The sequence below is a fragment of the Benincasa hispida genome, chromosome 3 (assembly GCF_009727055.1).
Source record: "Benincasa hispida cultivar B227 chromosome 3, ASM972705v1, whole genome shotgun sequence".
NCBI lineage: Eukaryota > Viridiplantae > Streptophyta > Magnoliopsida > Cucurbitales > Cucurbitaceae > Benincasa > Benincasa hispida.
The window spans coordinates 51,521,103-51,543,087 of record NC_052351.1 but is presented as its reverse complement, the minus strand read 5'-3'; the positions used below and the strand labels follow the sequence as shown (position 1 = coordinate 51,543,087).

The 21,985-nt window shown below is 33.8% G+C and overlaps 2 protein-coding genes across 2 annotated transcripts in view; one reads left to right on the top strand and one right to left on the bottom strand.

The window, feature by feature from the left end:
- The first annotated feature begins 4,882 nt into the window (after positions 1 to 4,882).
- On the top strand, positions 4,883 to 5,685 carry LOC120074047 (probable signal peptidase complex subunit 1). The gene is made up of 2 exons (XM_039027026.1): positions 4,883 to 5,009; positions 5,233 to 5,685. The coding sequence occupies exon 2, from the start codon at positions 5,233 to 5,235 to the stop codon at positions 5,512 to 5,514; it is 282 nt and encodes a 93-aa protein (XP_038882954.1). The 5' UTR covers positions 4,883 to 5,009; the 3' UTR covers positions 5,515 to 5,685.
- Positions 5,686 to 10,117: 4,432 nt separating this feature from the next.
- LOC120073611 (replication factor C subunit 3-like) overlaps positions 10,118 to 21,985 on the bottom strand; it is a 13,065-nt gene continuing 1,197 nt past the window's right edge. The window contains exons 3-13 of the mRNA XM_039026421.1: positions 19,726 to 19,828; positions 19,520 to 19,630; positions 19,376 to 19,408; positions 18,733 to 18,901; positions 18,349 to 18,530; positions 16,637 to 16,773; positions 16,411 to 16,509; positions 15,331 to 15,400; positions 15,184 to 15,258; positions 14,286 to 14,331; positions 10,118 to 10,325 (exon numbers count right to left, since the gene is read on the bottom strand). Coding sequence (XP_038882349.1) covers positions 10,267 to 10,325; positions 14,286 to 14,331; positions 15,184 to 15,258; positions 15,331 to 15,400; positions 16,411 to 16,509; positions 16,637 to 16,773; positions 18,349 to 18,530; positions 18,733 to 18,901; positions 19,376 to 19,408; positions 19,520 to 19,630; positions 19,726 to 19,828 — 1,084 coding nt within the window. The 3' untranslated portion in view covers positions 10,118 to 10,266. The remainder of the gene's footprint in view (positions 10,326 to 14,285; positions 14,332 to 15,183; positions 15,259 to 15,330; positions 15,401 to 16,410; positions 16,510 to 16,636; positions 16,774 to 18,348; positions 18,531 to 18,732; positions 18,902 to 19,375; positions 19,409 to 19,519; positions 19,631 to 19,725; positions 19,829 to 21,985) is intronic.

The following is a 21,985-nucleotide window of genomic DNA, read 5'->3' as shown; positions in this document are numbered from 1 at the left end:
CATTGGTGCATATCTGGCACGAAGCTTTTCTTAACTTGGGAGTTCCATGTTTTTTTTTTCTTTTTTTGGTCTGATTTTTTTTTAAAAAAAAAACTTGTATTGAAGGGTAGTTTTTTCATTTCTCAAGTATTTGATGTTGAGAGAACAAAGGGACCTTTCCTCATAACACTCATAATTTATTTAATGTGTTATAAATAATTTTGGATTTGAGAGAGAACGAAAGAGGGAAAGAGTAAGAGAAGAGCGAGATTATTGAGATGAGAGCGAGAGTTTGAGAGAGGCAAGTCCTGAGGAAGAGAGCGAGAGCGAATGATTCCTGGAGAACGAGAGCGAGATTTTGACAGATGAGCGAGATGTTAGCGAGGAGTGAGATATCCGTACAAATTTTCCTTTTTTTTCTTTATTTAATTCCTTCATTCCACCTTCTTCTTCTTTCTTTTTTTTTTTTTTTTTAATTTTCCATTTTTATAAAAGTAATTTCTAAATTATATATATTTTATAATTTTAAAAAAATCAATCAAAATCTTGGTAATCCAAATGTACAAAAGGAATCCAAGATCATTATTGTTAAAATCTTTTTTTAAACTATTGACCTTACTACTTGTGATTAAAAATTTATGTTCTTTATATCAACTTTAGTCTTAATTTATAGACTTGACATTGTTGAAGGTTTTTGAATATGATTTGATTTATTATATCCCAATTTTATTATTAAAATAGTTGTAAATTTGAATATTGAAGTTTTTTTACCTAAAATTTTTTAAATTTAGACTATCTTGATGTTATTATTTTATGTCAGTGAACATTTAAAAGTTCTATATTCAATATAATTACTATTCATAATATATAGAAAATTAATAAATTAAAAAATAATATCTCAATAAAAATAAAAAAATGTAAATTAAATATCTCATTTATTATAAAAATAATTTACAAAAATCCAATATGTCCCACAAGGCGGACATTCGTTGATTATTCGAGCTGTGTTGTCGTTTGTCGACTTCGAACTTGAGGTGCTCGGGTTTCTTCTTGATGTTTGCTCTGGTACCATCTGGCAAAGGCGCTTTCATAATTATAAATATTGCACTATCTTCCTCCGACATCCCCACCCATGTCCTATGCAACATATGAAGACGAAGGACCAGCCTCTGAGTCATAATGTCCTCAACCAAATGCTTGACATCATTCATCATCGGAGACTAAACATATCAGTTTGACTCCCATGTCTTGCATCATAGGGGCACTCTTTCCATATTATGTGCAACCTCATTAAAACTCATTCCTTCTTCACCAAACAAGGTCCTCTACGGTCAGGAGTTTTGTGGAGGAACAATAGGTATATCGTACAATATAACTATTTCCTCCATATTTAAGCTTGGTCTGTCATTACATATAAGCAAGGACCTTGGTTCGGATCATTCGCACCTCACGGTAGTCTTACGGTTGTTCGATCTCTTGTGAATTATAAAACAATAGACAATTTTTAAATAAATTTAAATGAAAAATAATTAGATAATATTCATTTACCAAATGACCCACAGTTGCTCCCGGGACGAGTGACGTAGCGCCTCTTGTGATATTATTATACCAATGAATATATTATGGAGATGACATATTGTCAAACTGTTCAAAAGAGAAAACCCCATTGCAATAAAACTTTGCACGATGAGTGCCATCGACTACCAAAGTGCAACTTTTTTGAACCACAACTCCAGTCTTAGGTCAATATCATGCAGTACGGGTTTCAGGATTACAAGGCGAAATGTAGACGTCCTGCTAAAAACCGAATTGTCTCATTCACCCTGTCAGGAAGATGCCACTCAACCAAATGCTGAAAACATATGAAGAGGATCATCCGTCCGCTATATGTTTTGAACCATTCTGTATAAAAATTAGGCAAGTATGCATAATAATTTTGTTACGGCTCCCCAAATAACCTTGAAACAAAAAAATCATTATATTAGAGAATATTTAAAGACAAATACAATAAAAATGTGTATAAAATAATCAATTAGGTTCAGTGTAATGTACCTGTTCAGGTTGAAGCAGATCAAACATGTATCTATACTGGCATGTGTGGCTGTCCTAGTCACACAAACTTTATCTCTCCACCTAAATTTTTAAATTGATAATTTAGAATTTAAATTAACTAGATCAGTGATATAAAAATTAAATTGAATTAAAACAACATACCGAGAACCGTAGGCTCGTCCAACTAACTGAGCGTCATTAACATGTAGCTGTGGAGCCATTATTGGAAATCGCTCCCAAGCCCATAGTTGCAAAAGTATGAGAGGCCCAATTATCTCTCAAACCTCAGGTCTTGTTGCTTTGCATAGTTGTCTACACAACCATGCCAAGCATGCTCCACCTCACGAATACTGCCCCGCATCATGGAGGTTAGCTAACAGTGGCAGGAACATCAAGTGAACAAAATGGCTTGATTTATCTAAAAACAGACTCCCACCCATCATTTATAGTATATATGCTCGTGCATATCTTATGATGGTTTCCTCGTTTACGTCATTTGTGAGCTGACGAAATTGTGTTCCTAACCATATTAAACTTAACCTCAATCCTTTAATCTTGTCGGCAGGTGGGGTCGCACCGAGGTACAGTTGACAAACTTCTAACCAGTCATCATACATCACTTCGGTGACCGGCTCACCGTCAACAGGTAACCCCAACAACATTTCTATGTCTTGTAGAGTGATAGTGCACTCTCCAACAGACATATGGAATGTATACGTCTTGGGCCTTCATCTCTCGACCAAGGCTGTGATCAGATGCCAGTCCAACTGAATAAATACTGATCTAACAACCCCATAGAATCCAGATGTGCGCAGTAGCGGTAGTATTCGAGGGTAGAGCGGGATAGTGCGTTGGAGAACTGCCTCTCGATGCCTGCAAGATATTTCTCCAGTAGTACGATCTCGCCATACAACAGATGATCGATAAATGGACTGGTCGTACAAAACATCGGGATCAATAGGTCCTGGATTTAAAGCCATGATTTGAAAAAAAAATATTTATTTCTCAATTAAAAAAATATTTTTTTCTCAATTAGAAGAATAATGTACAACTTAATTAAAAGAATAATGTACAACTTAATTAAAATAATATGTACAATTTAATTAAAAGAATAATGTACAACTTTATAATATAAAAAAATTGAATATACAATAGGAGAGAGCGAGATGTTCAACGAGAGCGAGCGAGATTGAGAGAGCGAGATGTTCAGCGAGATACTCTCAATCTCGCTCTCTCCTACAATCTCTGAGAATGGAAGCTCCAATGGAAGTAATATACAAACCCATTTCTGAGAATCAATCTTTCGCCATTTTATTCGATCATTGAATTTATCTCAGCCGTTGCCTACTGAGAGAATTTATCATTATTTTCTCAGAATTTTGGTTGTATGTAAATCATGACAGATGAAAGTCCATTCTCGAGCGTGGTAACTTGCATAACTAAACCTTTGTTTTTAGTTTAATTATATAAAAGATGGAAGTTTGAACATTTTACCTTACAGATATGTAACATCTTGAGTTAATTCAAAATGTACTAATTAATGATAACATAGCATCCATTAATGATAGTTCTTATGGTTAAATTAATTAAAACCTTTTAACAACGTATGTATGAGAAATGTTGAGGATATGGGATGATTGCATAGGATTAATTATAAGCTTATCCTGATTGTGTAAAGAGCATTAGTCATGGCCGCTCTCTCTTACAATCTTGCTCTCTCCCACTTTCTCGCTCTCTCCCACTTACATGAATTACTCTTCTCTGCACTTTGGTGGAGGGATTACGTATCTATTAATAAGACCATGACACTTTGATTTTGATACGGAGAGAGAGAGGAATGTGGTTTCTTAGCAGGAAATGACCATCTGGGTTCTCAGCTTTTTCCACAGCTGAAGAAGTTACAGAAGGAATCGATGTGCTATAACATTGTGTCTAGACGGTTCTCAGCTTTTTCCAATCTCCACATTAACATGAATTCGGTTTAATCAATGATGTGCTTTATTTCTCTATTGTCGAATTGAGTGAACAAATCGCCCCATTCCTTGTGAATTTTGTTTCTTTACTTATTCCAGTTGCTTAATAAGAAATATGGAGATAATACATGGCTGTTGCCCTCTATTTTGTCTTCCTTTGATGATCTTTCCAGCAGCTTTTAGATATTAAGGCCCTCGTTTAGCTTAGAGCTTGTTTATAGGTTAATGGGTTTCGTTGCTTTCAATTGGTGACTCTATTTTTCGTATAATTGATTTGAGAAAAGAAAAAGTTTCTCTCCCAAACTTTCTCTCTCTCCTACAATCTCGCTCTCTCCCACAATCTCGCTCTCTCAATCTTTGAACCTTGAACCATATAATGTTCTAAGCTCAATTATGCATGTTCTGATAAAATTCTGATGTTGAACCTAATTTTTATATAAAACAAAAGAACTATTAATACAACCAAAAAAATAATACAAACATAAACATAAATCATTATGCAAACTTCTAAAACTTGAAAGAAACATTAATTGTAAAACTCACAAGCGAACTCGTGTACTGACCGGTCAACCACATGGAAATCGTGTACCCGGTACACGATTTCACTACCCTAAATCTGTCAACACTTTTCCAAACACCCTATTTTTGAAAAATATTCCCCCCCTTCCCCCCCCAACCCTTTTTTTGTCATTATTTATTAAAAAAACATTATTTTTTTTAAAAAAAAATTCCTCTATTTTTGTTAATAATTATTAAAATAACATTGTTTTTTTTAAGAAAAAAATTACAGTCCAATTCATATTTACCGTTGGATCGGTCGTGCAGATGTGGAAATTCATCGGACGGCTAAGATTTTACGTGTGAATTATTCCGAATCAGAACCAGTAAATACATACCGCTCTGCGCTCTCCGTCTGATTCCCGAAAGCAATTGACATATCCTCTATTCCTCTCGCTGATCATTCCCCTTTGGACTGTACATCGTCGTCTCCAATTTCGCCTACAGGTTATTGCTCTCCCTCTCTCAGTTTTCAAATTCCTTCTACCTTCATTTCTATATTTCTAAATCTTTGTTCGTAGCGCCTAGGATTTTCATTTCTTTAAGTAGCTAGGGATTTTCATAATAGTTGAATCTTCTTATGGAGTTTTGACCAATCTTTCTTCATTGACGTTCTACGCCCCCTTCTGGGTTCGATCTGATGACTATCTTCTTGTTTTCCATGTTTTAGATGGACTGGCAGGGGCAAAAGCTAGCGGAGCAGTTGATGCAGATTATGTTGGTTGCATTTGCCGTGGTGGCTTTTTTGACTGGCTATATTATGGGATCGTTTCGGATGATGATCTTGGTTTACGCTGGCGGTGTGGTTCTCACAACATTAATCACTGTTCCGAATTGGCCTTTCTTTAATCGCCACCCGCTCAAGTGGTTGGATCCTAGTTTGGCTGAAAAATACCCTAAGCCGCAACCGCAGGAGCCTGTGGTTTTGAAGAAGAAAACTGCTAAGAAGTAGGTCAGTTTAATTGACGTTGTTCTTGTATTAACATACAGTTTGAACCATTGAATTTCTAATGTTCTCAAAATGATGATACATACACTCGTTATATGGATTATAATTTTGAAGTTTTAGAGAATGCCCTTGCCTGTTGCTTTACTTTGGTTGCGGCTTGTGGATCTGTGGAAAGAGAGCCCTTGTGTTTTTTCTGTTCTATGGTTGAAATAGATTGAATCATAATCAACATGTTTAAATTGTCATAATTATAAGCTTTTGTTTGCTTTCTGCTGTTCCCTGGTTATTATAATATATACTTGTGAAGAGCATTTTGAAACTAAACTGAATTAATTCATACAGAGGATGAATATTGCCTTTACAGATTGTCATCTGCACACCATAATATTCAGGAAGGCATTGCAATTTACATTATTGGTACATTATATGCTATTTCTATGACGTTTTGCTTGCATGTACAATGTTCGCTTATGGTAAATGTTGGAATATAGCTTGTGTCTGAAGTTTGTCTACACTATTGTGAAATTGGGCATTCTTGCACTCTTTTATGTGCTTGAGTTTTTGAAGGCATTCTGCAATATGTTTTGTGTGCATTCTGAGTTCTTCTTTGGGTTTGTTTGGTGATTAACTCCAAGGGTTGGAATTGGGGTTGAAAGTCTCTGTATTCAATCAGGAGAGCACATGTTCATCTCACTTGAACTACATAACTAGAATATTAAAACTCTGTTTTGTAACTGTTTGATTTTAACTTGTAAACACCACAAAGTAGGTTTCAAATACTTGTTTTGGTTTCCAAATGTCGTAGGGTCAGACGAGTTCTCCCGTGAGTTTAGTCCAAGTGTGTGTCAGCTGGCCTACACTCATGGGTACCAAATATATGTTTATATACACACACACATACTTGTTTTGGTTTTTAGAATTTTAATTAGGAATTCAAGTCTTTCTTAGATAAAGATGAAAACTATAATTGAAATTTTGGAAGGAAACAAACATAAATTTTAATAACAAAAAAACTATAAAATGAAATTGTTGTCAAATGGGTTTCCTTGACAACCAAATGTTGTAGGTCAAACGGGTTATCTCGTGGGCTTAGTAAAGGTGCATGTAAGTTGACCCAAACACTCACGGATATATGTTTTCAAACAGAGTGTAAATAGTTATTGGCTTCACTAGCCATCAGATATTATAAGATGGATTAGTGTTAGTTAACCCCTTCAGTCCTTTTGGCTATGACTATGAGGAAGGGGTTTCTGATGTAGTTCCCTCTGATATATGTATTTCCAAGGAATTTCTGAACTTCTGAAATTATTGTTTGGTAGCTAACCTCTTTTTCTTTCTTTTTCTCTTACCTCTCTGTGTACTGATGGAGTTTCTGTAGAATAGCACAGTGGTTGGTACAAGGTTTTGTAGTAGTGTTATGGTAGTTAAGTTTGATATCGGTACACGATTTCCATGTGGCAGCCACGTGGCAGAATCTCTCCCACAATCTCGCTCTCTCCAATCTCGTTCTCTCCCACTTTCTCGTCCAAAATCTCGCTCTCTCCTATAATCTCTCTCTCTCCCACAATCTCGCTCAAAATCTCGCTCTCTCCTACAATCTCACTCTCTCCCACAATCTCGCTCTCTCAATCTTTGAACTTTGAACTTTGAACCATATAATGTTCTAAGCTCAATTATGCATGTTCTTATAAAATTTTGATGTTGAACCTAATTTTTATACTTTAAACAAAAGAACTATTAATACAAACAAAAAAATAATACAAACATAAACATAAATTCATTATGCAAACCTTTTAAAACTCAAAAGAACTATTAATTGTAAAACTCATAAGCGAACTCGTGTACTGGGTTAAATGACTGGATTAACTGACTGGATTAAATGCACTCGCCACATGGAAAAGTACATGATTTCACTACCCTAAATCTGTCAATACTTTTCCAAAACACCTATTTTTGAAAATATTTCCCCCCAACCCTATTTTTGTCATTATTTATTAAAAAAAAAATCCGTTATTTGGGCTTAAAACATCGTCAAAATCATTCTCGTCACTATTTACGTCCGTATCGAAAATTTCAATTTTACGGACAGACATTGATTAAATATTGATATCGATAAACATTTCTTCAAGTCACGAAATTTATAAGAAAATAATAATTAAGTCTTTTTTTACTCTAAAATTAAGTTTTGGATATTGTTGCTAGTAGTCACATTCATATTTGACTAAGTATATGATTTTTTTTTTATATTTTATAAGCATTTATAAAAAGATGTCGAAGATGTTCATAGATATTTAATATTAATATTGAAACTTTTAATTTAAGGATACATCAATAGATATATCGACATATCCACATATATTTTCATCCTTGCTCTTAGGGTAATAGTTAGATGTATAGCAACATTTTTTAAAAATTGCAAATATAACAAAGTCTATCGGGTATGGACTTCTTATTAGGGATAGACTCTATCATTGATATACTTTGAAAGTATTTTTTTGCATTGTGTTATATTTGATATTATTTTTTAGTTTGATTATTATATTTGCAAGGAATAACAACACACAAGACGGTCCTATATTTTATTTTTGTCTGGCCTTATTATTGTTTTTAAAAATATCCAAATGGCTTTTTTATTACACAAAAATCATGGTGGAATTGCCTTCTTATCCTAGCCTATAAATAAGTACATATTTTTTTAAAAAAATGAAACTCAAAAGTTTTTTTGATTTGATTTATTTGATGTAAATGAAATTTATAATATATACTGTGATTTATGTCAAACAATAAGTCAATATGAGATTTATATATTATGATATATTTCAAATATTGGTTCTGTGATTTACATCAAACATTGAGTCAATCTCTAATTTATAAACGGTAGTATATTTCATATATTGGTTAGAATGTTTTCAAATATCTAACAAAATGTTATAAGATATATTTAAAATAACCATGAATCCGTCCAAAAACCAAGAGTGACATGTGAAACCAACATAAATAGAAAATAAATTTTCATTAAATGCATTTTTCTCTCCAATTAACCAAAGTAATAAAATCTCAACAAATAACTACATTTTCTCTCTTCAATTAAACAAAAGAATAAAATCTCAATAAATAAATGCATTTTTTTCTCTCCAACATAGGATGCTTCATAAATATTTTTTTTTTTTTTAAAAAAAATCCAATGTTACATTCTCTCTCTAACCGCTCATCACACACTCGAATATTTTAGTCCGAGAGACCCATTAAATCTTATATATGAAAATATCAAAAAGTTTCAACATTTATAAAAATAAGTTTTAAAAATTGATTAAATTTATAATAGTCTATATTTGCAACTACCTCTTAAATCTATAACGTTTTAATCTCTAAACTTTTTTTTTGAAAAGGTAAGTCTTTAAACTTTAATGCTTATCAATTTAATATTTATACATTACCATTTGTAACAATTTAAAATCATGAAAATATTATTAAAATTTAATAAAACTTCTTACATGTATAGAATTCGACAATTAAGTTTGATGAGACATTTCGCAATTAGAACTACACATATTGTTATATAATTAAAATTATAAATTACAAACATATTACGTGTACACATTTCTGTTTGATAACTATTCTTATTTTTGTCCCTTTTTTTTCTTTTCTTTTTTTTTTTTTCTATTTTTGATATTTGTGATTGTCCATGCCAACTTACGTACACCTCAAATTAATCTCACAAGATAGCTTACCTTACCCTACAATATTTGGGATGTCAAAGAAACTTGTAGGATATTAAATCTTAGGTAGGTTGCCTTATGTTTTTTCTTTTTCTTTCTTTTTTTTTTTTTGGAAAATGACAATAAAAAGAAGCTATAATTTTTCTGAACTCGAGAACATCTTGAAATTCAAATTTTCAGAATTTTTAACGCAACCCAACCCAAGAAAAATCTAACCCACTACAAGTCTACAACCCTTACGACTTGGGTTGGTAGTCAAGTTGGTTGGGTTATCAAGTTTTTTTTAATACCCCTTATGGTTTGATAAAACCTCATAAATAAGCCTTATGGTTTGATAAAATCCTTATACATAGTTCCTATCACAGGAACTATTTATAAGGGTTTTTATAAAACCATAGTTTTTTTTATACAGTCTTAATGTGATGGTCATCTCTATTGAGATCATGACAGTCTGTTTTGTTTTCTTCATTTTTCTCACAGTTTGTTGTGTTTTCCCTGAATATGGGATGAGAAAAATGAAGATCGTGATAGCGATGACCATCATTAGGATTACGATAGACATGATCATCCCTAACGCGATACGTCATAAAATGCAGTAATCGCTCTGACGGCATAATGTTAGATTTCATATGTTTTTTAGGATGGGTCATTAATTATAAAGGTGCTTGTGAAAAGATCATCTGTACAAAGATCTCTAAAACCATACAGATTGAATTCTAACTTTCTTCACACCATTAGGACTAAATTTCTAAATATTAGAAAGAAACAGCCAATTAGCTAACATGGGCCGTGGCCTTTCCATTTTATCTGTCATGTTAGATTCAGTTCAAATCCCTCAAAGTGCAGCTTTAAGTTCCCTAATAAAAAAAGGCTAAAGGAGGATGAACAACTAGAGTGCCATACAAAACTGATCGAAGAAGATATGATAAATACACCAGATTGACTTGATTCAACGTCGCACCAAATCTATTAACTTACAATTGGTTTTCTTGAATGAACTGAAACAGCCTAACTTCAAGGTCTACTTTTCTTCTCTTTAGCCGAATGTTGAAATGAGGAAAGTCTTGTATATGCTCATGAACTTTGCCACAAAAGCTGTATTATCAGACCAAAAGAATAGTTCAAAAATTTGTGTGAGAGAATTTTGGCTTCTTTCTAGATGAGTCTATGAACTTGAGAATAGGAAATCTTCTTACAAATGTTAGAACAAGAGTCAAATCATGATATAAAAGCATGTACTATCAATCTCAAAACTCATTACTCTAAAGTTGCATGAAACATTTTTATTTTCGACTGAACATGGATAGCCAAACATTTTCAAATTATTGAATTGTTTGATAGTATCCATTACTTGACGGATTAAAAGTTCTTACAATGAAATAAAGATCGTGGCTAACTAATAGAACTGGAGGAAGAAAGGAAAACATAGATGTTATATTTTCGTGTCCAAACTGGTGTATTAATAAACATTTGTAAGCAAGTTAAAATAAAAGTTAGTTACATGTTAGTTAGCTATTATTCAGCACGTATAAAACATTTTTCCTATAAATAAAGCATCTCTCGCTCATTTGAGGAGATATTCAATTTGATTTTAAAAAAACTAGAGTTTGGTTTACACCAATAGTGGTATCAGAGCAACACATCCTTGGACGAATGGCAGGAAGAAGAAACATCCATCCAAGAGGAGGAGTTGATGCTCCAACGATAGACCAAGAGGTGGAAGACACTCTCACCCTCTCTTCAAGAACCACCACGAGACGCTTGCTGTCCGTGGAAGCCACGTTGGAGGGAATTCAAGGCTCGTCAAACAATCTGGAACAAATAGTAGTGAGGCTCGTGAGAAGGATGGATGCAATGGTGGCTCCGGCCCAAGTTGACGAAGAAGCTCTGGCATTTAATCAAAATTGGGAAAGGGGAAGCCGAGGAGCTAGAGGGCCAAGAAATTTTCAATTCCAGCAAGAAAATCTTCAAGAAAAGAGTCCAAGAATTCATGGGCTTCTCCAAGAAAATCCAAAAAGACGTCCAAATATGCAAGAAAGGCATCAAGAATTCCAAAATTGGAATTCTTCGAGTGAAGATGATCTAGAAGAAGAGTATTTTGATGCAAGAAAAGGCCGAGAAGGGAGATATGAAGCTAGAGAGGATCCTTATGACTTCAAAATGAAGATAGACTTACCGTTTTACAACGGTAAGCATGACATTGAGACGTTTCTTGATTGGATCGAGAACACGAAAGACTTCTTTGATTACGTGAATATGCCAAATCACAAGAGTCAAAAAGTTATGATTAGTAGCTTAGGTGTATCTGCATGGTGGGATCAATTGGAGGTGAATCGCCAAAGACAAGGCAAGCGGCCTATTCGAACGTGAGAGAAAATGAAGAAGTTGATGAAAGGGAGATTTCTCCCTCCAAATTATAAGCATACATTATATAACCAATATTAAAATTGTAGACAAGGCTCTCAGCCAGTAGCTAAATTCGTGGAGGAGTTCCATCGTTTGGGGGCAAGAACCAACTTGGCTGAAAATGAACAACATGTGATTGCACACTTCATTGGTGGGCTGATAATATGGACATCAAAGAGAAGGTAAAACTCCAACAATTCAATTTGTTGGCCGATGTGATTGCTTTTGCTGAAACAGTGGAAGAACTAATGAAATTCGCTTCAAGAAAGCTTAAAAAAAGACCCCATGGAAGCTCCACAAGTAGGAGAATGAATTCCTCATTCAGAGTTGCTAACCAACCATCATCCATATCCTCGACCAAAGAAAATGAGAAAGTCTTGGGGAGGGCGTGGAAAAGAACTCTGAAGCTGCCAACAAAAGGAAATCCCAAAATCCTTGCAACCGGCCTACATTCGGCAAATGCTTTCGATGCGGCCAAGCTGGTCATTTGTCCAATGAATTCCTTCAAAGAAAGAGGGTAGCCTATTTGGAAGAAGATGAAGAACCTCTGACTGAGCACAGTGAAGAAGTTGAAGAAGAAACCGAGCTTATTGAAGTGGATAATGGAGATAGTATCTTATGTTCTCCAAAGGATGTTAATCGCTCCCAAAGGAGATTCAAACCCCCAAAGACATTGCCTCTTTAAGACACGATGCACGATTAATGGCAAGATGTTGCAATGTCATCATTGATAGTGGAAGCAGTGACAACTTTATCTCCAAGAAGTTAGTGGCAACCTTGAATCTCAAGGTGGAAGCTCATCCAAATTCTTATAAGATAGGTTGGGTGAAAAAAACGGAGAAGCACAAGTGAATGAAATATGTACCATCTCTCTTTCAATTAGCAATAGTTATAAAAACCAAATAATGTGTGATGTGCTTGAAATGGATGTTTGTCATATACTCTTAGGAAGACCATGACACAAGTGAATGAAATATGTACCATCCCCAGTTATAAAAACCAAATAATGTGTGATATGCATGCTCGGTGGATTTCATTCATACAAAGATCTGAATTCGTGATCAAGCATCAATCTAGCAAGGAGAATAAGGTTGTTGATGCTCTTAGTCGAAAGATTTTGATTCTAACTACACTAGCTACGGAAGTGACTGCATTTTCTCACCTAACAAAATTGTACGAAGATGATCGAGATTTTGCCGATATTTGGTACAAGGGTACTCACTTTCTAAATACTGAAGACTTCCACATCATGGACGACTTCTTATTCAAAGAAGAACAACTGTGTATCCCTTACACATCTCTTCGAGAATCCCTTCTAAAAGAAACATATTCCGAAGGCCTAGCAGAACATTTTGGCCCAAACAAAACATTTGAATTAGTAGCTAAACGGTTCTATTGGCCACAACTTCGAAAAGTTGTCAATAATTTCGTTAAAAGGTGTGTTGTTTGCCAGAAAGCCAAAGGAACCTCTACAAATGTCGAACTATATACTCCATTACCAATCCCTACAACCATTTGGGAAGACCTATCTGTTGATTTTGTTCTCGGTCTACCCAAAACATAAAGAGGGTATGATGCAATCATGGTGGTAGTGGATCGTTTCAGCAAAATGGCCTATTTTCTAGCATGCAAGAAAACAAGGGATGCAGTCTATATTGCTAACCTCTTCTTTAGAGAGGTAGTTTGTCTTCATAGAGTACCTAAATCAATCGTCTCAGATAGGGACATGAAATTCCTTGGTCATTTTTGGCGTACTTTGTGAAAGAAGTTTGACACTAGCTTGAAATTTAGCACCACTTCACATCCACAAACTGACAACCAAACAAAAGTCACCAATAGAACCTTGGAAAATCTTGTACGATGCATAAGCGGATCGAGATCAAAGAAATGGGATTTGTCCCTTGCTCAAGCGGAGTTTGCCCTTTAATAACATGAAGAATAGATCAACGGGGAGATGCCCCTTCAAAGTAGTATACACTCAACCTCCTAAACTCACATTTGACCTTGCTAACTTACCCTCTTATGTGGATGTTAGTCTTGAACCTGAAAGTATGATTGAAAGAATAGAAGAATTGCACCGAGAAGTACATGACCATTTAGAAAGGACCACAGTCTTCAAGGAAACTAAAGACAAATCAAGAAGAGAAGTCAATTTCAAAGAGGGAGACCTTGTAATGATCCACCTTTGCAAGACAAGATTTCCAACTAGAACATACAACAAGTTGAACAACAGAAAACTGGAGCCTTTTAAAATCCTACAAAGATATGGTTCTAATGCTTATCGCATTGAGCTACCACTTGACCTTCGCATCAATTAAGTTTTCAATGTAGTAGATTTGAAACCTTATTTTTCTCTGATGAATTCCAGCAAGCATCCTGATAGCCTCGAGGTCGAGTTTGAATTTTAGGGAGGTGGAATTTGGTGTATTGAGAAACATTTGTAAGCAAGTTAGAAGAAGAGTTAGTTGAAAAATAGTTAGTTACATGTTAGTTAGTTGTTATTCAGCACATGTGAAACATTTTCCCTATAAATAAAGCACCTCTCACTCATTTGAGGAGAGATTCAATTTGATTAAAAAAAAAAAAAAACTAGAGTTTGGTTTACACCAAGAACAGTTACTCTGAGCTATGTGTATATAATACATTTTCCTTCAATGTGGAAGATGGCTTTCTGTCCAAGGTGCATCCTGTGTTCCTGGAAAAAGATTTAACCAAAGATGAGAAATGAAACTGAACAAAAGGTGAAACTCTCTGCAGCCATGTTTCATCTGTGATATCATACTGGTGATTCAATGCATGTAGATATATGACGCACTACAGTGTTCACAAAATGATACAAACTTGAATAGGTAATTTGGCCAGACGTCATTAGTAACAAATTGTCTATGGTATAGAAAATTAGAAATGAAGTAAAATACACGACCAATTTCACTTTTCGGTATTTATTCAATAAATATTAGACAAATTAGAAAATTGAGACGTGCTGAACGCAGTTCTGAAAAGCAAATAATTTTTGGCAGCCTCGTCTGGTTCTAAGGCATTGAGGTTCTCCAATTAATCTAGTCTGTTTGTTCCTCTCTTTGGTTCTGGTTTTGTGGATTGTTGGTATTAGTTTTGTTGAAGTTGTCCTAACAGTTGTTCTCGTCATTTGGCTGCTTGTTCTCAGAGTTTCAGTTTCAGTGATGTTTGGAGTTTTCGCTTAAAGAGCCAATTTGTTCCATTATGGGTTTTATTTGATTGCATTTGCTTTATTTTTCTGGGCAAGTCCAGCGTAAGGATATATTTGGTTGTATTTGCATTATCTTGCTTTTTATGTCTCATTGTATTTCGAGTATTAACCTATTTTCATTTCACCAATGAAAAGTTTTGTTTCCGTTTCAAAAAAAAAAAAGTAAAAGAACTATATGCTTGTATACGGTGTAGACATCTAAAATAATGTTGAGATTGAAATATCCCTACAGTTAAAAAAAACATGGTTGAAATTATATAAACTAATAGAACAAGAGGAGGAATGTAAACAAATTGACAGGTCAAAATTTCAGCTTACATAATATGCGGCCCAATGACAGATCTCATGCTTTAGTTCAGCATCCAATTTCTCGAGTAGCTCATAAAGCAGCCTCTGAGTAAGTAGATAATATGAATCTCACATTAAAAAAGAAAAAATCAATAGAAATTGGGGAAGAATGCTTACCTTCAATATAATCTCCGGTGGGATACAATTAACCAGTAGCTCGTATAAATTCCCGCGAACCTGGAACAATCTATACCGCAAAAAAGAAGCCCATTTATTTCAAACTTCGTACAACTCTCCAACTGGTTAGTAACAAAAGAATAAGACAATTAAAAAAGTCACTAGTCCTCTCCATATATGTTTTCTATTAGACAATTGTAATTTCTCACAATTTCTACAGTTTTTTCTCTGCTCAACAAAAAGAAAACAAAAGTCAAATACACGTGTTTTTTCTACTTCCATTGAGAAAAAATGAAAGAATACAAGACACCAAGAAAAAAGAATAATCCTCAAAATGAGCCACTCTAAAGAAAATGGCTCCAATCAAGCAAGATAATGCCTAATGGATAATTACAAAAGTCCTTACGCACAAAAGCCCAAAGGGGGATTTGGAACACCAAACTTCCTCCCCATGCTTTACTCCAATATATATATATATATATATCACTTCTCTCAGCCAAAAGACCTCGTAACAAAGCACAAATGCCAGTTATCCACAAATACCAGCTTTTTCACGAAAGGAGAGATGAAGTACGGGCTCCTTGTGATCAATGCCAAACTCTAGGCCTAACCATCCTTCCAAATGACTGAAATAAACAAGTCTAGACTACCGAAGCATAATCACAAGACCACCGAAGATGATCAAGATCCTCATTGCTTCCCTACAAAGGTCAATGACATGTTGAACAAGGAGTAGGAATCTTCATTCATTAGATTCATGACCAGAAAAGGTGAAGTATCGACAGGTACTTCTAAGTTCAAATGATGACCAGGAAACTCTACCACCTTCATCCAACCAGACAAAGATCATCATACCATCCACAGAAGTTTAAGGATTGTTTATCTTTATGTAATTATTTGTTCATGAAGAATAATTGGGCAACAAATTTTAAGAATCAAAAGCAGATCGAATGACAAAATGGTGAGCTAGAGAAGTACCCAACTGAGATATATGAAGAGAAGCCACACATATATGATATTGAGATGTATGTTATAGTACAGAATACAACAAAAAAAAAAAAAAATACATGAGAGACGTACCTCTTGGGACTCTGCTCCTTCAATATGTCAGATGCTATCTCAATGATGTACTCCTCCCAATCCATTGGTGGTATTGCCTGGTTACTGACAAAAGGATACCTAACCCAAAAAAAAAAAAAAATAGACAGCTCAGTCCCAATCCTTCAAGATTGTTTTCCAAGGTATTTTTTTATGATAAGAAGTGACAGAGAAGCTTGGATATGTAAGAAGACTAGTGGAGACTAACTGTTGAACACGACAAGTCTCAAATGATAGTATAGCTCTCCTCAAACTCCGGTTTGATTTGTCTACAATACGGGAAGCAAATCTAGATGGAAGTTGCAGTCTTTCTTTCTTCCCAATGAACTCCAGTACCTTGAGAATCTGGTGAAAGAACGTAACTTTTTTAACAGATTTTAGGTCTAAATGACTATAACAACAGGTTTAAACTATTTCTTATAAAAAAAAAAAAAAAAAAACAGGTTTAAACTATTAACAAATACTTTTTAAGTCTAAGATTTCAGGTAAAAGTAAGTAAGACCATGCCCTGGAACAGGAAATAGGTTTTTAACTGTCCAAAACTTACAAATCAAAAGTCTTAATCCACTAACATATTTTTTTCCCTCTAGTCTAATATCGTTGAGTACACAAATAGGTAGAAAATATTACATGACAACTAAAGATGGAAGCTACTGAATATAGGCATCACTAGAAAAGGCTTTAAATAGTTTAAGCAGAAGACAAAAAATGAAAATGGCATTGAACTATTGTTTCTTATCCCAAAAGAAAAAATGCCAGTGAACTGTTTGTTTTTCTGATAGCAGCATTGGTACCCAGATAAGGTAAGTATTTGAAAAGGCATTCTTTCACCTACTTACATCTAAATATTAAGTTAGACACCCAGAAAATTGTTGCCCATGGACTGCTAGAATAACATATTCAAGAATAATTAGATCAATCCCGGCCGCGACAAAGAGGGTTTTTTCTTAGTAAAAGAAATATTTCATTGATAAATGAAAAAGGGGGAAAACCCCAAGCACCAAAAGGTGAAACATTTCATTGATAAATATTAAGCTTTATCTCATCATTTGGATTCTGTCAGATTGTGTTTCTTATCTGATTCTTGGTTATGACCTTTGGATTCTTCTTTGGATTCTTCTATGGTTTTTACAGGTAAATCTCTTATGGCTGATTTTGTGGATGTTAGGGAGTCCTGCTTGTCTGATCTCTATTCGTAATTTGGAAAGATTATTTTCCTGTGAAGATTAAGATCTTTCTTTGGGAGCTTAGCTGGGGTACCATCAATACTGTTGATCATTTTTAGTGTCATTTTCCTTATATGTGTATTTCTCCCTCTTGGTGCCATATGTGTCGTCAACATGCTGAATCCTTAGCTCATTTGTTTTTTCAGTGCCCTTTTGCTGCAAATTTTTGGGATATTGTTTTGCCTTCTTTTGGATGGTCTTTTACTTGTCCTAATTCCATATTTGATGCTTTGGCTTCTTTATTGGTGGGTCATCCTTTTGGTGGTACGAAGGAGATGGTTTTGGCTAGCTCTTGTGCGTGCTTTTTTCTGGAAGTTGTGGGGCAAAAAGAACAATTGTCTTTTTAATGACTCTTCTTCATCTTTCAACCTTTTTATGGAATCTGTCTTGTTTACAGCTTTTACTTGGTGTAAAACAAAGCATCCTTTCAAACATTTCAGCTTATCATTTTTAGTCAGTAATTGGCGCGATAAAAAGAGTTTTCATGCTTCTATTATTAATATGACATCAGTTTTCAATAGTTGTCTAACTCCAAGTTCTTAGTCGAAGAACAAGTTCGATACAGGTAAATTTATCACATTGGTTAGCGACATGACATTTTATAATTACATACTTCCAGTCCATCAATTAGTTTACTCAAATTCATATCGAGAACAAAAAGGAAATAAGGCAACAAAAACAAAAACCTCCTGACCTGCTCCTCTGTTGGTCCATTTATCCGCACATTTAGGCAGCGAGAACGGATTGCTTCAGTAACTTTTGATGAACTATTGCAGCAAAGAATTAACCTACAATATGAGCTATATTTCTCCATTGTTCTCCTATGAGAGTGTTGGGCTTCCCTTGATAGTTTGTCAATGTCATTTAGAACCAAAACTGATATATAAAAAGCACAAAAAATCTCAATATCTTTATAGAGATATAAAGTCTTGAGCATTCAAGCATACTGATAAAAGAAGCTGCCAAACAAGCAATAAAACTACTTAGTACTTGTTTGGTGGTGGCTCATTAATAGTTTTAAGCATTAACCATGAACAACTTATCAATGTGGTTGGAGGGGACGGGGAAGAATCAACACCTTTATGCCCCTTTTTCCCTTTGGAGTCAATTTGTCTGTTTTTTGCTATTTCTTTGATAATCTCTTGAATAATATATCTATCTTGGAAACCTGCATCGCTGGGAGTGAGCTCCACGTGGTTTGTACTTGATAAGGTGGTCAACTCTATATCGATAGTTCTAGTTTCAGCCTGAGAAGAAAAACAAGAAAGGAAGGGCATAGAGATAGAGAGAGAAAGAGATGATGAGAATATAGAGATAAATAGTCAAATAACAGCTTCAACTAATTAAACTAATTAAAATTTACGTTATTCCTACAATATTCGGAAGTAGTAATCATAAAAACTGATAACTAAAAATCTCTTTCCCCAAATCTGAACTCAATTACTTTCCAAGACATCTGGAAAGAGATGACACCACTACCATTTGGTTTTTTGTTTTTATTTTGTAAAAGTCCGCCTATACACACACACCCCTTTCACCTATAAATTTTTTGCTCAACTATCTACTCTCTACCAAAACTTTCAAAACCCAAGCCATTTTTTTAAAACTTATCATTATTCTTATTATTTTTTTTTTTTATCATTGTAAGAAATCGGGCAAAAACATGCTTAATTTTAAAAAATCAAATGGTTACCAAATGGGCTTAAACAACCGAAACTTACATCAACTTTCCACGTTTTGTTCTCCACCTTCACCTGCAGCCAAAAGGCAAGAGATGATCAAATACAACAAACAGTCAGAGAAAACAAACAAATCACAGAATTTCCCAGAATAAAAGAATAAAAACAAAAAGTAAGAGCCTATACTTCCTCCGCACTGGCTCCGAACATCTGCCAGATGAGGGCCATGACTAGGGTTTTCTTTCCGGAACCGGAGGGGCCATAGAAGAGCAAATGAGGACAGTCCTGTTCGGTAACCTAGGAGAATATTTACGGAAAACCCACATCAAAATCGTCGAATTGAAGTCTGAATTCATGAATGCAAGGAAAAAGAAATAGCGAAATTCGGTTACCAATTTCTTAAGATTCTGTGATGGAAATTTGAGGGTATGGACAAAGAGAAAGAAGTGTGATTGAAAGAGAGAGCAAAGGCTTGAAATGGCGGGAAAAAGAAAGCTGGAGTAGGGTGTAGACTGTCAACTATTGACAGAAATGGGCTTCATAAAATATGATTGTGACATATGCCTAAAAATGAATTACCGAAGTACCATTTTGAAATATATATACTCTTTTAAATGGAAATAAGGTAGCATGCTTTTTAAAAACTCATAAGAATAGTTTTTCTTGATTGGACGAGATCAGCCATCGATATTTAATAAAAGAATCAATTTTTTCTAACGATTGTTTTGATACACACCGAGATTTGCTAAATTTTTTTGTAGTCTTCTCAAATCTTATGACAAATTTTATCTTTACGAATTTTCTCCAAATTTGGTTATCTTTACTAAATATTATATCAAATTATTACTTGATTTTTAAAATCTTTAGTATGATTCCTGTTTTCACAATTCCAAATGGGTTTTTCAAGTATCAAAATAAAATTTTCAAATTGATTTAACATTTTTAAATTTTGTGAAAAATCAAATTTTGCGAAAATTGGGTAAGATTTTGGATATATATAGAAACTTGGTGCACTGAGAAAACTCAAATATATCAATTTTTATGTTAATTATGCTCGAAATTTTACCAAGAAAGTCCAAATATATAGAATTCTATTTTGTCAGAATTAACACCGAGATCCACGTGAATTTTTAAATTAAATGTCATCTCTCTAAATCTTATACCAACTCTTATTTCTTCTCAAATTTCCTCTTGTAATATTTCCCAAATCTTATATTAAATCTTGCAAATCTTACTTCCAAATTTTATTTACTAAGAATTTCAAAATAGATTTTCTAATTATCTATTTACCTTTTCAAAATTCTTCAAATTGTGTAATATTTAGTATTGTGATTTTTTAATTATGGAAAGATTTGGGAAGATTAACAGTATGTAATCTGGCAAGATGTAGTGAGACAAGATCCAAAACAATTGATAAGTTAAAAAAATAAAACTTTTAAGGTGGTCTCACCCAAGATAGATCAAGAAAAACTATTTAAACGAATTTTCAAGAAGCATACTAGTTTAAAATTTTAAAACACTACTTATGACAACTTTTCTCAAAAAAAATAATTAAATATGTCTAAAAGGATCGAATGTTCATCAAATTTTACCAGTCGTGCAAGCACAAGATAGACCCTATTATTGCGAAGGGTTTAGAAAGATGATACCCCATTTTTCTAGGTGTATTTGAACAAAAATATCATTGTTATATATTAGATTTAAGATTTAATTGTTTGGATACCTTCGGTTTTGGAATCAGTTTTAAAAGTTTAAGATTGTTTAGATACCTTAAATTGAAGAAGGAGGAGAATGGATTGAAATTTTTTTAAAAAAAAAAAAAAAAATCATAAAAGAGAACAGGGTGGAGTCGGCCTGTATTTGATGGGAAAAAAAAAACTAGTTTGTGGCGGGCTGCGTGTGAATGGAAGGTCAAGCAAGTATATGGGGTTGATGACCTAAATTATAAACACTTTATTTATTTAATAAAATCTAAAACATGATATGGATAAATTTATAGTGTAACTATATAATAGAAGAGACTTGATCGATTTGGTCATTTGAATCTGAGAGTGGCCTATATTGTCCACTTAATATGTCGAACATAGCTTGAATTCACTCATTCCCTATAAAGTAGAGGAACTGCTCCCTGGACAAGGTTTGAACAATGTCCGATAAGGGTTTGGTTATAGTAGCTACAGGACAAAATGGTAATTTTGGCTTAATTGTATCAGTTTGTAAAGCGTCAATGCACATTAATTGGTTATATCTCATGGACACAAAAAAATGCAATGACCGACAGTTAATGGAAGTTGGTTAATTTAATAAAAAGTTTAATTAAAGGTCTCATCGATAGCTCGGATTAATGGGAATCCAATTAATTTTGGATTAATTTGAACGGTTCAAATTAATCGAGGAAATTGATTATATATATTATATAATTAATATAATGTATTTAAACATTATAATATAAAATTTTATTTGAAATAAAATAAATATTCGAATTTAATTTAAATATTAATTATATGAATGTGATTGATATAAATATTACAGGTTAAATTTAATATGAATTTGATTCATATTAAATATTGCAGGTTAAATGAGAAAAATCAAACTAGAAATTATAATATATATGATATAATATAAACTATAGGTTATATGTTATATTAAATA

What these genes read in the sequence shown, in the direction of transcription:
- LOC120074047 (XM_039027026.1), top strand. Translation starts at nt 5,233, where the DNA reads ATGGACTGGCAGGGGCAAAAGCTAGCGGAGCAGTTGATGCAGATTATG.